This window comes from Phaenicophaeus curvirostris, chromosome 28 (genome assembly GCF_032191515.1).
Source record: "Phaenicophaeus curvirostris isolate KB17595 chromosome 28, BPBGC_Pcur_1.0, whole genome shotgun sequence".
NCBI classification, from domain to species: domain Eukaryota; kingdom Metazoa; phylum Chordata; class Aves; order Cuculiformes; family Cuculidae; genus Phaenicophaeus; species Phaenicophaeus curvirostris.
This window is the reverse complement of record NC_091419.1, coordinates 6,299,580-6,313,946: the sequence shown is the minus strand read 5'-3', so window position 1 is coordinate 6,313,946 and position 14,367 is coordinate 6,299,580. Positions and strand designations below refer to the sequence as shown.

The 14,367-nt window shown below is 48.5% G+C and overlaps 1 protein-coding gene across 2 annotated transcripts; it reads right to left on the bottom strand.

The window, feature by feature from the left end:
• Nucleotides 1–985: 985 nt before the first annotated feature.
• On the bottom strand, nucleotides 986–12,720 carry SLC25A42 (solute carrier family 25 member 42). Of its 2 annotated transcripts, XM_069877818.1 has the most exons (8): nucleotides 12,656–12,692; nucleotides 12,188–12,310; nucleotides 10,878–10,989; nucleotides 8,612–8,637; nucleotides 7,643–7,809; nucleotides 6,878–6,994; nucleotides 6,246–6,397; nucleotides 986–5,852 (listed from the first exon to the last, which is right to left on the bottom strand). In XM_069877818.1, the coding sequence occupies exons 2-8, from the start codon at nucleotides 12,269–12,271 to the stop codon at nucleotides 5,527–5,529; spliced, it is 984 nt and encodes a 327-aa protein (XP_069733919.1). In that variant the 5' UTR covers nucleotides 12,272–12,310; nucleotides 12,656–12,692; the 3' UTR covers nucleotides 986–5,526. The 2 variants fall into 2 exon arrangements, with proteins under 2 accessions (XP_069733919.1, XP_069733920.1); XM_069877819.1 differs by lacking the exon at nucleotides 6,878–6,994 and having other exon boundaries at nucleotides 12,656–12,720.
• Nucleotides 12,721–14,367: the final 1,647 nt, after the last annotated feature.

Here is a 14,367-nt window from a genome sequence, read left to right as displayed (position 1 = left end):
GTCCCTGCTGTGACCCAGACCTGGCATCGTCCCTGCTCCCCTGGTGCACACCTACCTTCAGCTCCCACTGAACATGGCAAGGAACTGCAGACCAGGGAGAGGGCTTGGATCACAGCAGCTCCTGGAGATCTTCCTTCATGTCCTGGCAGGGAGGGAAACAGCGAGCCCTGCTTCCCCACCCCACTTCCATTTCAAATGAGATCCCCTCGAGCTGTTCCTGCTTGGAGCAGTAGGAAATTTCTATTGACGGCTCTCTGGAGTTGGCAGTCCAAACCAACCCGGGAGGATGCTTCTCTGCATGCAGGGACCCAGAAAGCCAAAGGTAGGGAGATGCTACCCTCAGCTGGTCCAGGACAGGTGTGCAGGGACCTGTCTCCAGCTCTGTCACAGACTTCCCGCAAGGTTTAGCACAAGTCTCAGCCTCTGGGTCTCAGTTTCCCTTGGGATACAACCAGGACATCTCTTGCAGGGAGCAGCACTGGGCTACAGGGAGGTTGTATTGGGAGCACTGGACCTGTCCTCACTGCTGAGACCTTCCTACCTTGCAAGGCATCGAGGTGTCACATCCACAGCGGACACAAACAGAGCCCCAAAAGCCCCAGGAGCTGAACAGGGCACAGGAGCAGCCAGGGACCCCACTCCAGGGAAGCCGCTGGGCTGTGCCTAAGCCGACAGTGCCACCTGCTGCCACCACACACCCGTCCCCATCCCACAGCGGGTTTGGAACCCTCTCCAGAGCCCCTTCCTTCCTCCGAGCTTCTCCCAACTTCCACGCAAAGCGAAAAAAACCAGACCCACACGTTTGAAGGGAGCTTTGTGCACAGGAGACCTGCGTGGTTGGGGCACCACCAGCCCTACAAAAGGTACCATCAGCTCCCCCTTCCAGACAACCCCGCGTTTAGTCCCTCACTAAACCCACCCTGATGTGCCAGGCGCCTCTCCCTCAGGAGCCTTCACACAATAGGATTCACCCTCCACGAGCCTGCAAAGTCAATTAGAATTTTTTATTAAATATACATCCTCTCTTGGCACAAATCTTAAAATATATAAACATTATATAACAAAGTGTCTTCACTGCAATAAAATAGAACTCCAGATCCAAGAAAAGCAGTCCAAACCGACACACGTCAGACACACACGCACACATCGATGGTGAGGACACGTCTGGACAAAAGGCATTTAGCAGTGTTTGTGCTAATAGATGCATAGACCACACAGGCAGTGAATGGTGCTGGGAAACCCGGCATCGCCCGGCAGCGAAGGGGAGACGGGGAGAGCGCGAGGAATGAGCCCCTACAATAAAAATAAAGGCTGTTTTGTAGGAAGCCACCTCCTCCTCCAGCCCAGTCCAGGCAGGGGTGCACCCAGGTCCCTGCAGAGCCCGAGTACCCAACCAGGCACCGCAGCCCCAGCATGGGAAGCGTCTCCCATCGCATCTCCTGCCCCTCCAGGACTGGCACCAGGCTCACTCGGGGTTGCCACAGTGCTTCTGCTTGGAGTTTCCTCTTATGCCTCACCTGCTGTTGCGTTAAAGACACCAGAGGGTGAAGATGACAGCGCTCAGAGTCCTTCTAAGTGGAAGGCGATGAGAGCTTAGTGGAAGTACCGCTACTGTTCCACAGAAGCTATGGAACTGCTTTTGGAGCACCCCCCCATCGTACCACGGCTACACCCTCCCCAGGCCTTGACTCCTCTCCCAATCCTTCCACCACGCTCCTGCCACCCAGCCCAGCGGCTCCTCAGCGGCTCTGCCTTCCCAGGGAACTGGCAGAGGGCACACAGAGCAAACAGGTTTGCAAGAAGCTAGCTCAGATTCCACCTCTCGCGTACTCAAGGTCCCCACCTGACCCTCTGAGCCTGCCAGGACCAGCAGATGCTTTCCCAGAGCAAGCTGGTACCACAAGGTGGAAACAGCAAGAGGCAGCAGGGTCTCACGGCTTGCAAAGTAAAGGCGCTAGGCTGGACGAGCCATTCAAGAACTTTTCAAAAACACCTTCTTCCCCATCACTCAGGGCTTTTTTCCTTCTTGTCCCCATGAGCATCCCTGCCTGTGAGGGGGAAGCTGTTTGGCTGTTTGGCTCTCACTGTGGAAGCTGCAGTCGTGTCATTCTGGATGCATTTCATCGGACCTGATTTTCTCGAAGTGCTAGTGCGGGATGAAAGGTGCAGGCGCAGGGAGGGAGGGAGAGGAGATAAGATCAAAAAGCACAGAAATTAATCTTTGTTCCTTAATGTGTTACTGCCAACGAGAAATGTGGTTTGAAAATAAAAGCAAGGAAACTGAGAAGAATAAAATGGAAAAAATGGGGCGTTTGTGGTAATAAAGAAGTTCTAAAGCAAAGGAGAAATAGAGAATATTCCTGCTAGACTTGTCTCTGTTCTCAGCACTGAAGGCAATGGACCTTCTTGGCCAACACAGAGGCACCCTCCCTTTCCAAATCAGCATGTCCAGCCTCCTCAGGCACTCCTTCCAGGCAGCAGAGATCTGGAACACATCTCAATTCACGCAAGGATTAAGAGGAGGGAAGAGAACACTCTGTTTCTCCATTTCTACATTCAAATCAGAAAAGAAAAAGTGGAAAAAAAAAAACCTATTTAAAGCAACCCAAAGCAATAACACACAGTTACTCTGCACACTTCTGCCCAAGAAAAAAAAGCACCAAAACCATTACAGACCGAATTCAAAGACGTCTCTGAACAAACTCAGCCTGCAGAACTCAGAAAAACACATTTGGCTAAAATTTCATTGAATTCAAGTCAGGTGCAGCTGCTAAATTAAGGAACAACAACTCCAAGCCCAATGCTTCCAAGCCTGGCTGTGCTTCAGGTCTTGTTTCTCAGCTCAGAGTCCCCAGGCTCCAGCATTTCAGCTGCGAGGTGAGCGATGCCAGGGTCAGCCAGGCAGAAGCTGCCTCCTCCACAGGCTTCCTGACCATTTAATACACCAGCAGAATGCACCCCGTGCAGATCTGCTCTCCTGTTCGGTCCCAAACAAGAGGCTAGTCATCCAGTGTAAATCCTTTCTCCGTCAGGACCCAGGAGGAATTAAGCCACCTCTGCTGCCATAGGGGTTCAGCGATGCTCAACGTCTCATAAGACAAGGTCTGCTGCGCTTGCCTCTGAGCTGACCTACCGTGCCGTGGAGCACAGGAGCCTGCTCCAACTCAGAGGCCACAGCTCAGCCTCCTCTCGGCCTCATACAGCACCTATCAGTGGGCAAGGAAGGACTGTGCTTCAAACCAGTGACCTCTGAGCTGAGACAGAGCTTGGCATGGATCATACACACAGTCGGACACACGGACACACACGCGGCTGCCGACACACCCAGTTGCTGGTCTGTACCACCCTTTTGTGGCAAGATGCAACTGCCTCAGGATTTCCTCACTGGGCCAGACACGATCAAGACAAGAGCAGAAGTATTTGGCTTCTCCATTGGAGAAAAGAAATCAGAGCTCTTGCAAAGGACTAAATGAAATTTCACCCCAACAAAGAGAACAGCTGATCATTTTCCATCAGCAACGGGAGCAAAACAGACAGAATTCATGGCTATCATCTCTAAAAACTCTTAAAACAAGCCTAACATTAATTACAAGGTAAATCAGAGACTGCAGTCAAGTTTCACAACAGAAATTGTCGTTCATGGGCTCAGAGGCAGAAGTTACTGAGGTCAATACCTCACCCATCGCCAAACCATTAAAGTACGATGGATCCCACTGGTTCTGGGAACAACATGCGTGCTAATACTTCAGAGTGCGGGGTCTCCACCAGGTCCAAAATAGGGAAGCATGGGCTCTCAATTCCTAGGGAAATATTTGGCATTAGAAGCAACTTATGCTCCAAAGAACAAGTGCAAAGACCAAAGAAAGGAGAAAGCTATTTCTACCCATTGTGCAATTACCTCCATTCCCATTAACAAATCCATGACATGAGGCTCAGACCACAACAGCTAAAGTACAGACACCAGAGAAGGACAGCTTTGAAATTATGCCCTATTTTTCTTTGATACATTACAGACTATTTCAGCTGGAAAGGGACTTTTAATTATGGTTCATGTAATCTGATTCTTAAAGAAGTCTAAAGGTTGCTCCGACCACTCCAACTTTACTGCAGGAATGGGACATGGAACCAAAACCACCCCCGCATTTCCCTTTCCTCAAAGACTGGTTTGAAACAGGAGCACTGAAAGGTTCTTCACCACCCATTTTCAAATCACAATAGGAAATGATTGGCACTATATAGGATTTCTGAGGGGTCAATACTGGCTGTGGAGCCTGTTCTCCCAAGGACCCAGCTGGTCCAGAAGAACACTAGGAATAAAAGCAAGAGGTTTTAGGTGTGAATTAGCAAACGGAAGGGACATGACCTACACAGCAGGCACCAGAAGACAACGCGGTTGTTCAGGAGCAGGGCCAGCAGCTTGAGGCAACTGCCAGGCTGCATCCACCAGGCGCGAGCAGCCTTTCGGGATAGCTGAGCCTGCATCACACATGCAGCTTTGAGATGTTTGTTCTTGCATCGCACTGAAAGCAGCAACAATAATACTGAAGGATAAAACAGCTTAAGTTTTCAGTATTTAACACTCCCTTTTCTAGTGCATCAACACGACAGGCTGCCAAATCCCTCAGAAAACGCTGCCTTTAAGCCCAGGACAACAGAAGGGTTCGGGCAGCCTGGAAGCACATCTGTGGTTCGGTTCGATTGGGTTTGTGAATCCAGGCACAGCCCCTGCTCAACAACAGTAACAAACATGAGAATGCGATCTCCAAACCCGCCCAGAACACTCTCCCCCTGCTGCCTGCAGTCTTTGGTAATCTCAAAAGGACATCGCAAGCAAGGGAGATTTTATGCAACAAACCCCAGAAACGGGAAAAACAACTGAAAAAAAAAAAAGGGCAGCATTTCCAGGCAGAGCTCCCAGTCAACTTCCCAAAAAGAAGTGACCTGGACCTGTTAAATCCTGCTGCATCCTCTTTTGTGGGGACCAACGCTCGCAGGTCAGAGGAATCTGGAATTCCCTAGAGCCTATCTGGAATATTGCACTTGGCAGACTGCCTCCAGCTCTAATGCATGTTCAAGACTGCCTACCAGGAGCAGCAGTCACTTCCCAGATTCAGAGGTTCATTCCAACAGCACCGAGTCCTCTCTTTCATCATCCACCGCTTCATCTGCCCACAGAGACCAGGTGAGGAGCCAGCAGCAGCACACGTTTGTTTAAGAGGCTCCACTCCTGGTATCAAAGAGGAAAACAGAAGGGTGAGGCAGCTACTGTGGAGGACTCAGTTCTGCAGAGCTGTCAGAACAATGGTGTTTAGGAAAGTGTTAGTTTCAGGTTGAGGTTTCCAAATAACTCAAGAGGCTCATTAAAAAGAACAAAAAAAAAATCCAACAACGGAAGAAAACAAACAAACAAACAAGAAAGGTAAGTTCTCAGCTGCAGGAGAGCATGTACAAAGTGAGGGAACGCTAGCATTGCGCTTTCTACACGTGTTGGACTTTTCCCCAGCAAGGGCTGCGGGGATTAAGCTACTACCTTTCAACATTAGTGCTGTGCTGTAATTTACGGAGAAGGATCTGCGTCAGGTCAAAGGTTGTGAAGCTTATTCCCACTGCAATTGGACCTTTGACCCAGTTCATGCTGAGTCCTTTGTACAAGCCACGGATTAGTCCCTCTTCTCTTATAATCTCCTGCATGGTGAGAAGGATGGAACTGTACGTGTGTCCCATAACCCCCGCCGTCTGCATCCGTCGGCGAACCACATCCAGGGGGTACGAAGCTGACTGGCCAATCAAGCCTGCGCAGGCACCAAACAAAAGCCGCTCTGGAGGGGACGGCTGCAATTTCCCACTGTGATCTGGGAAAGAGAAAGGAGCAGAGTGTAGAAAGTTCCTGTAATAAATACATGATTAGGGTCAAGTGGGCTGAGAGCCAGACAGCCCTGAGTGCCAGAGCTCCCGAGATCCTATTCCCAATTTGACTGTTAGCTGGCTCCATATGTAACCGAGTCCTCCCGCACCCAGAACCTTCTTGTTCCTCTGCAAGACAAGAGGTACTGCTTTTCGGCAGCTTCTCTTCTTCACAGCCTGGAATCGGAGAGAGGGAGGGAGAAGGTGTCCTCCTCCACATGCACAGAACTGTGCAATCAGCTTCAAGGCCAGGAAAAGGACTTGTATCACTGATTTCAAACATCTCACACTGGCCAAAAGCCTACACCGCTTCATTTGAAAGCAAACCAAGTTGCCTTTACCTGCATGTAGCTTCTTCAGCGTCTCATAGGTGAAGAAGCTAAGCCCAGCATACGGAATCACTCCAAGGATGGTTGGTGTAAATCCCCTATACAATGTCTTCAATCCTTCCTCTCGGGATATTCGGATGAAGACATGGACAATATTGCTGTACCTAGCGTGTGGACACAGGAAAACCAAATCTGTGCTGGTTAGTGACTGCCTGCACCAGTAATATTTCCAACAGGACTTTCTGAAGGATCGACAGTTAATTAATTGGGGTCTGAGCTCCTCAGACAGCTCAGAAGGGATTTCAGAAGCCTGTCTGCAAATGGAGAAGCCAGGCAGCAGCTCTCCCCTAGCCCTATCACAACATGCTCTCCTGTCTGTCAGATCCCTTCTGGAGGCATCGCGCCAGCTGGCCTCCAAAAGAACCAACACACAGGTTCGACCAGTGAGATCTTTCCGTATCCACCTCCTTCCAGCTCCTGGACTAACCAGGACTGTGGGCATTGAATCAGTGCTCAGACCCCAGCAGTAAGAGGTTTATTATATCAAAGGCTCCGAGCAAGAAGTGACCCAGAAAAATGGGAATAAAGTCATCTGACCTTAAAAGAAAGTTCTGCATTTGTTCTTGCTTTCGTTAGGCACTTACATCTCCTTCGGCGTGACAGCCATTCGAGCACGGACCATATCCAAGGGGTAGGTTAACATGGCAGCCGTGGTGCCTGCCAGAGAGCCAGCAATGAATCGAGGAAAGGGTGCCAGCGCTCTAAAGTAAGGTGAGAGAAGAGACCAAACACATCACCTGGAGATGGAAATACTACGTGGCTTTTGAGGGTGGCTCTACTCTATCTGCTACCGAATCCCTTCCCTGTCTGTGCACCGAGGAGCTGGGTGGGGGGAGCTGAAGCAGCCGTGGTTTGCCACAGCCGTTCAGGACAGAGGCTTAGGGAAAACCTCTGCTGAGGACAACAAGCCTGACTTGGGGCGTCTCCAACCCTGCGTGCCCAAGAGCAAGAGGCTCAGGCCACACGCACGGCTCAGATAACAGCACGAGGCTGGATCTTGTTACTCCTCCTGCAAAGAAAAGCTCTTTGTTTTGCCTGCCCACTCGCAGCACAGGGAAGTGCTAACTCCATGTCTAGGCCACTTCTTGCTCACGCCTCTAGAAGACAGGGTCTTGGTCCCACAAAGATCTCCCCTGTGCAAGTCTAGGAGCCCAGCCCTCTGCTTCGCCCCCTCACATGCCCTGCCCTGCGAAGCTGAGACAAGAGGGGCTGGTACAACTTTGTACCAACAGAGTTTTTGCCTCAGCAGGGCTGCACAAGGCAGAGAAACACGCTCCCTCCCTACAAGCTATCGTCCCACCAACTGCTCCATCCTCCTCTGCAAGGATCAAAGCCACGTGGCATCTTACTTTCCCTGGAAGCCATAGTAACTTCCCAGGAGCTGCTTGTACTCTTCGTGCGCACAGAACTGAATGGCAGCGTAAGGGATGACACGGACCATGGTGGCTGAGTTCCCCCGCCAGAGACTCCAGAAGCCTTCGTTGAGGTAGGTGCGATAAATCAGCCTGTAGGCTTCCTGCAGGCAACAGATCAAAGGTCAGACAGGGAGATCATGATAAGATGGAGTCCAAACAATAGAGGGGGAAAAGGTGACCCCATAGCTTAACCTCTCCAAATCCTCCTTCCCACTCCAGCCCCGGTAAGCCGATAGGAGCTGTTTACGCTCGCAACACTGACTCCAGAATAAGACAACTAAAATGTCTTTGGGGAGATGGAATGAGATGCATGACAGCAAAAAAGAACCGGAGCCAGGAAGATCGAGTTTATATTCGAGACATCTTCATTTTCCCCCTGAGGGCTGGGCACAAAGCTGGACTGCTGTTTACACAAACCGTTTCCCAGCCCGAATTAATCTTCTTAGTACAAAGCAGAAACACTCAGGTTACACACATTAGCACAGCACACATGGAACAACTGTGATGCGCATGCAACGAAACATTCAGCAAGCAATCAGCTCCCAAATCAAGATCTCGTATATATTCTGAAACAACTCCAATGGTGGTTGGAGGAAAGAAAAGAACCACAAGAGGAGACACCACGTAAATCAAAACCCTGAGTGATGCCACAGCATTTACTAGAACCTCTAACACGAATAAGGACTGAGGCAGCCCCGTGCTCGGCACTGGACAAGAACAAGCACTAAGGATCGTCATAAACAACCCTGTTTCCAGCCTTCCCTCTCTGCTCTTTCACTATGAGTGCTGCTAATAAAAGCCCATCAAGGAAATTAAGTAAATGCAAACAAAAGGTGCTGTTAGGGCTATTACTACTATTAATCAAACACTTCAGGTCAACAGGAGACAGACACATCACCTCACCTTGGCAGAAAATCTTTTAGAAGACACTAAAAAGAAAAAAAGATGAGCATTAGTTCTTACAATACGTTCAGATGGAGCAAATAAACCATACAGGTGTTTTGTCTAAGGGATAAAAATAGAAGCAAATGAATGAATGCAAGAGAAAATAGAGTTCCTTTATAATAATACAAGAAAAAAAAAAAGAGACCGTTTATAATAATCAAAGACTTTCAACAGGTAAGTGCTCCAAACTGCCTTTAGCACATCAGTTCATTTTCCACCTCCTGCTACGAAAACGCTCAGTTTGCCACATTTCTTCCTTTAAAGCACTGAAAATAAATTAATAAATTTTAAAAACTGTACAAAAAAAATCCAAACCTGCACCAATCACTTAATTTCCACACACAGGTTCCAGCCCAATGCCAGAATCCAGCAAAGCATGGAGCTGTTTAGCGATGCTCCACGCAAGAACGGTTTCATTCTAGCCAAACTCAAATGAACACTCAGTTTCCTTTCTTGCCTCCATTCAAACTGACAGCATCTCTTTAACTTTAAATACACGAGGCATTTGGAAGCGAGATTTATTTGGCATACGGCAGCTCCGGTTTGTAGCATCCCTCCAGCAGGAAGGAAACCCAGGCTGCTCGAACCCAAACTGCAACGCTAATGAAACGTGGTTCCAATTAAGTGTCTATTGCAGTTTCTTTCAAACTCCTTCGAGACTCGTAACCTCTCGAGTGTATCAAACAATCGCATGCAAATACATTTCACCACGCTGCTTCTTTATGCAATTCAACATATTTTAAAACAATAAAAACACCTCAATAACCAATTGCAGCTGGTTCTGTGGTGGAAAAGAGCCCTTTTCTCTATCCCACAGGAAAATTCATCAGTCTCTAGTTCAAGGGACAATCTTCCTAGCCTGTATGACCCAAAGATGCTTTTCCTTTTCAGAGTCCCCAGAGTAAAAACCTTTAGGAGAGCAAGAGGTTGAGAAATCCATTAGACACCAAGAAATTAGTCACAACAGGCAATTTTTAATCACGTCCTTTGCAGCGAGTTTAATGGGCCAAACCAAACAGGTTGTTTTCTAAACGCAGGCTTGTACCGCTGAAAGGTGATTTATCCAGACAGCTGTTGACTCTGCCCAGCTCTGCCGTTTCCATCTCACCTCTGATCCTGACATTTCCAACCCAAGATGAATTACAGTGTTTGTTCTGGTGAGAAAGCACAGCACGTACTCATCGCATCTGGTCCCAGCCACAACCCCAGCTCAGGCTTTAGCTCCTACAGCTCCAACTCCCACACCTCTACCCCCGCTAGCCCACAGCCCCTGCTCAGCGAGAATGAAAATCATGTCAAACTGAAGTCAATTCAAAATTAAATCTCATCCAGGGATTAGATTCAACCTATCCAATTCATTTAAACTGGGATGTCAACCAGATTTAAATCTCTTGGCCTCCCCAAACGTCCGTTGTGTTAACTGTCTGTGTGCTCCCCGTCAGGAGCAGATCCTGCACTGGAAAGGGGGAACCAAACGGAGCCCGTGCTGAGGGTGAATCCCAAAGCCCACTATAGAGAGGAATTTCTGGTTTCAATCAGCTGAAATTCATTTTCAGTTAAAGGCTTCTGGGTTCCAAAGAGGGCTCTGCAGCACACAGCTAGGCACGCCAGCTTCATCGCCTCTTGTGGGGCTTCAACCCCAACCCAAAGAAGTCAGCTGGAATACAACGCAACTCTTAACAGAAAAGACTGCAGGTATTTGAAAAGGTGCAGCCTTTAGCAAGAAACCCAACAAGCTCCCTTACCTCCTTCCAGTGTCAGAGCATCACATAACACTGCTCCTTTCCTTATTTCCCCAAACTGAACAGATAAATCCACCATGTTATCAATTTCCCCCTCAGACCCTGCCTTTAAGGTGTCTATTTACGCTGCACTCCAGGAATCTCCCTTGTGTCACAGACTACGTGGCCAGCCAGCGCTCACAAGCCACAAGCATCATCTCTAACATGCGACGCGTGCATGTGTTACGCTGAAATAGCAAAAGTCTCGCTAGAGGCTTGGATCAAACAGTACAGGACAGATGCCCAGCTGACTGGCACCTGCAATAACCCCACCAAGAATCAAGCAATAGATTTTTGGACTCGACTCATGGCAGTAAGGTCACTATTCCATCCACATAGTGCAGACTGAAGGAGGGCAAAGCACTGGAGAGCAGACAGAGAAGCTGGTTTGGATTCTGCTAACAATAAAGTAAGAACATTCTGCAGAAGCCAGCAGGACTCACCTTGAAACATGATTTTTGTCCTATCCAGTGGAGCTACTGCAGTTTTAGCAACAGCACCAGCCAATGCACCAGACATCAGGGAGTTGAGGACTTTCTTTTTCTCCTGGTGACCCTGGAACAAAGCATCGTTCAGTACGACACAGTCAATCCTAAGCATAAGTTGTAATATTTTACCTTTGCTGCATTTTACATCCTCTTAAGGGCTTCAGTCATAATTATCTTCAAAGTTTCAAGCACAGTAAATTCTTGGTCAGATCATATCATAGAAAAATGGAATGGGTTGGGTTGGAAGGGACCTCAAAGCCCACCTAGTCCCACCCCTGCCACGGGCAGGGACACCTCCCACTGGATCAGAGGCTCCAAGCCCCATCCAGCCTGGCCTTGAACCCCTCCAGGGATGGGGCAGCCACCCCTGCTCTGGGCAACCTGGGCCAGGGCCTCCCCACCCTCACAACACGTTTCTTCCTAAGATTTCATCTCAAACTCTCCTCTTTAGCTCAAAATCGTTCCCTCTCGTTCTGTCCCTGCACTCCCTGATCAAGAGCCACTCCCCAGCTTTCCTGGAACTCGTTTCAGTACTGGAAGGCTGCTCTAAGGTCTCCCTGGAGCCTTCTCTTATGTTTTCATGAAGAAAAGTTAACATTTTTCTTTTTTTCAGAATGTTTCACACCTAAAAAGTTAATATTTATTACCAAAATATACAGTTCAGTTCAATTTTCCACTGCAGTCATTGCCTGTCTGGTGCTAAACGCAAGGGTGACCATGCAAAAGCAGCACTGGGTGAACTTCAGCCTGAGTTTTTGGTCTAAATCAGACCAAGGTTCAGTGTATCTTCCAGAGTTTCTAACAAGAGTCTGGTAACGGCAGCAAGAGCAGGGAAACCGTTGACTTTTGGCTCTTTTCCAGCTCTGCCACTGAAGACATAAGAAGACGTAACCTTGAGCAAGGACCGCAGCCCTGCCTGCCTATCAGCTGCCTCTTCCCAGAGGCTCAAACTGCTCGGCTGTCCTCAGAGACACATTCTGTGGCTTGCACACCCACTACAGCTCTCTCAGGACTCCACAGCTCAAATCCCTCTGAGCCTCCACTTTCTGGAGTACCCACGCAGCTTTTCTCTCAAATTCATTGCATAAAGAATGACAGAACGCTTCGGGTGGGAAGGAACCGGAGCAGAAGGGCATAATCCCCTTTCTGATCTTGTTGGTCCCACTGCTTTGGGTTGATTTTCTGGGCTGTGAGGGCTCTTTGCCAGCTCATGTCCAGCTCTTTGTCCATCAGAAGCCCCAACTCAACAATCTCCCCTCCTTTACCTCTGATGGAAGAAGGGCTGATGTAACTGGCTCCACATCCTGCTGTTTGAAATCCACTTGACCTTCTCTCACACCATTACCCATACCAGTCGCGCTTGCAAGCGAGCAGAAGAGCTACGGCTCCTGTATTGAAAACAAGAACAAAGCAAGAGTTAGTGTCCAAAGCAGGAAACACGCAGGTAATAAAAAACGTGTACAGGAAGGAAGAGGCACCTACTCCTATGGCCATTTTCAGAAGGAAAACCCCATCCCAAGCTCTCAAATGAAGAGTATTTCCAATATCCTAGCACCATTTCCTTCTTTTAAGGTGCAGGGGTGTGTGTGGAGGGGTATTCTGGTGCTGTGTAAAGGCTGTGTTAATCAGATTCAATCTTTTCAGCCCACAAGGAACTCGGCTGCGAGTTACAACATAAAAATATCCATAGTTTGTAGAGAAAAGAATGGGATCCTGCTCTGTCCATTGCTTACAGTGAGGATTCTGGTTGCTGCTCGCTCCGACTGCTGAGCATCCAGACAGCAGAGAAGGCACACAGAAATTTAAAACCCAGCCCTGGAAAATGGAAAAAAATAGTGACAGCAGTAAGTCCTGAAAGCCTGCCATAAGCAATTGGAGGTTATTTTAGGAAACAGATAGATCCAGTGCCTCACACGTGCCATAAAGGCTATTTTGATGACGTTAGGGATTTGACTGAAAGCAGCACATCAGTGATTTCCGACCCCCCCTCCTTCACAGTCACAGTGCACTCGTGCTGGGGAGTTAGTGCCATTTGCACTGATGTTTCTTGCTGCGATCCACGCTCACACTTTGTCTCACAAACAGCAAGGTCAGTCTCACCTTTGCTGCAGAGAATCATGGAATCACAGGATGGTTTGGGGTGGAAGGGATCTCCAAGCCCATCCAGTTCCACCCTTGGGGCAGGGACACCTCCCACTGGATCAGGGGCTCCAAGCCCCATCCAACCTGGCCTTGGACACCTCCAGGGGTGGGGCAACCACCCCTGCTCTGGGCAACCTGTACCCGGAGTTCTCCAAGCCACAAGCCTGCTCAGACAGCCCCAGAGCCACGTTGTTAGCTTCCTGGCAAGGAACACGGTATTAGGAAATCTCAGTTCTCCAGTTGCTTCCCAATTCTTCCACAGTCTTCTCACGCGGCCTCGAGCAGGTCCCCCCACCTCTGCGTCCTCCAAGACCTCAGAAACCACTGGCACAACAGCCTGCTTACTCGTAAAGGCTGGCTTAAAACTATTTCTTTTCCTTTATAACAATCTCTAGATATTATATGCTTGTCAGCACCTTTCATACTTGCTGACCTATTTTTTTCCCCCCCTTGCATCGCTCTCATAAATTAGTGCCAGACTTCACTTCCAAACCCCCTTGGTTGCAGGAGAGAAATTAAGGCAAAGCCAGAGGCAGATGGGCTTTGTCTGTAGTCGTGCATGACCAATTTGTGATGATGAAGCTCCCCACGACCCACGCACTCAGTCCAAGGGAGGACAAACACACCTGGGTATCTTTAATGCCAGACATCACTTGCTAGATCTTTGGGAAGACACATATCAATGTGTTTACAGCTCCTGAGGGTGTTTTTGGAAAGAGGAGATCGCAGGATGCTGTTCAGAGAATAATAACTCACAATTTTAATGAAAGAGAACACCCGATCGACCAAAGCACGACCTGAACAGCATCAATGTTTGCAGTCAAAAAGTTCTTTCGCAGAAGCTGGGTCACATCAGAGCACACGAACAAAATCACCCGTAAGCATCAAGAATAGAGACAACTCGGAATGCTACAGAGTTAAATTAAATTATTTGAAGAACACAGACTGTTGATTATGTCTAATTACTGTCTGCAGTCACTTCCTTTCCCTCTTATCTCATGTGCCTAGGCAATTTATTGTAAAACAATGCCTTGAAGCAAAAGCATGAAAGAAATCACAGGTGGAGATACTACCCCTTGCCACTGCAAATAAAGAAATGTAGGGCACAAATATCAGATTCATCCCTACCAAAAATAAGCCCACAAAAATAGAAAATGCGCTAAAGAGCTTAGGAATGCAATATGCGACTTTATTTTCAAACACGATTTTGAAAGGCGATTGAGAAAGAGATGAGTAAAAGGAAATTTTAAATACCAACCCGACGTTGTGAAGCCTGGACATATTTTAGAACATGCGCATGCAT

Excerpts from the sequence above, each read along its gene's own strand:
- SLC25A42 (XM_069877818.1), bottom strand. The coding sequence starts at position 12,271 with ATGGGTAATGGTGTGAGAGAAGGTCAAGTGGATTTCAAACAGCAGGAT. Across the intron at positions 8,638-10,877 it reads GACAAAAATCATGTTTCAAG|TGTCTTCTAAAAGATTTTCT; the intron begins GTGAGTCCTGCT and ends TTTTCTTTTTAG. Across the intron at positions 6,995-7,642 it reads TACTATGGCTTCCAGGGAAA|AGCGCTGGCACCCTTTCCTC; the intron begins GTAAGATGCCAC and ends ACCTTACTTTAG.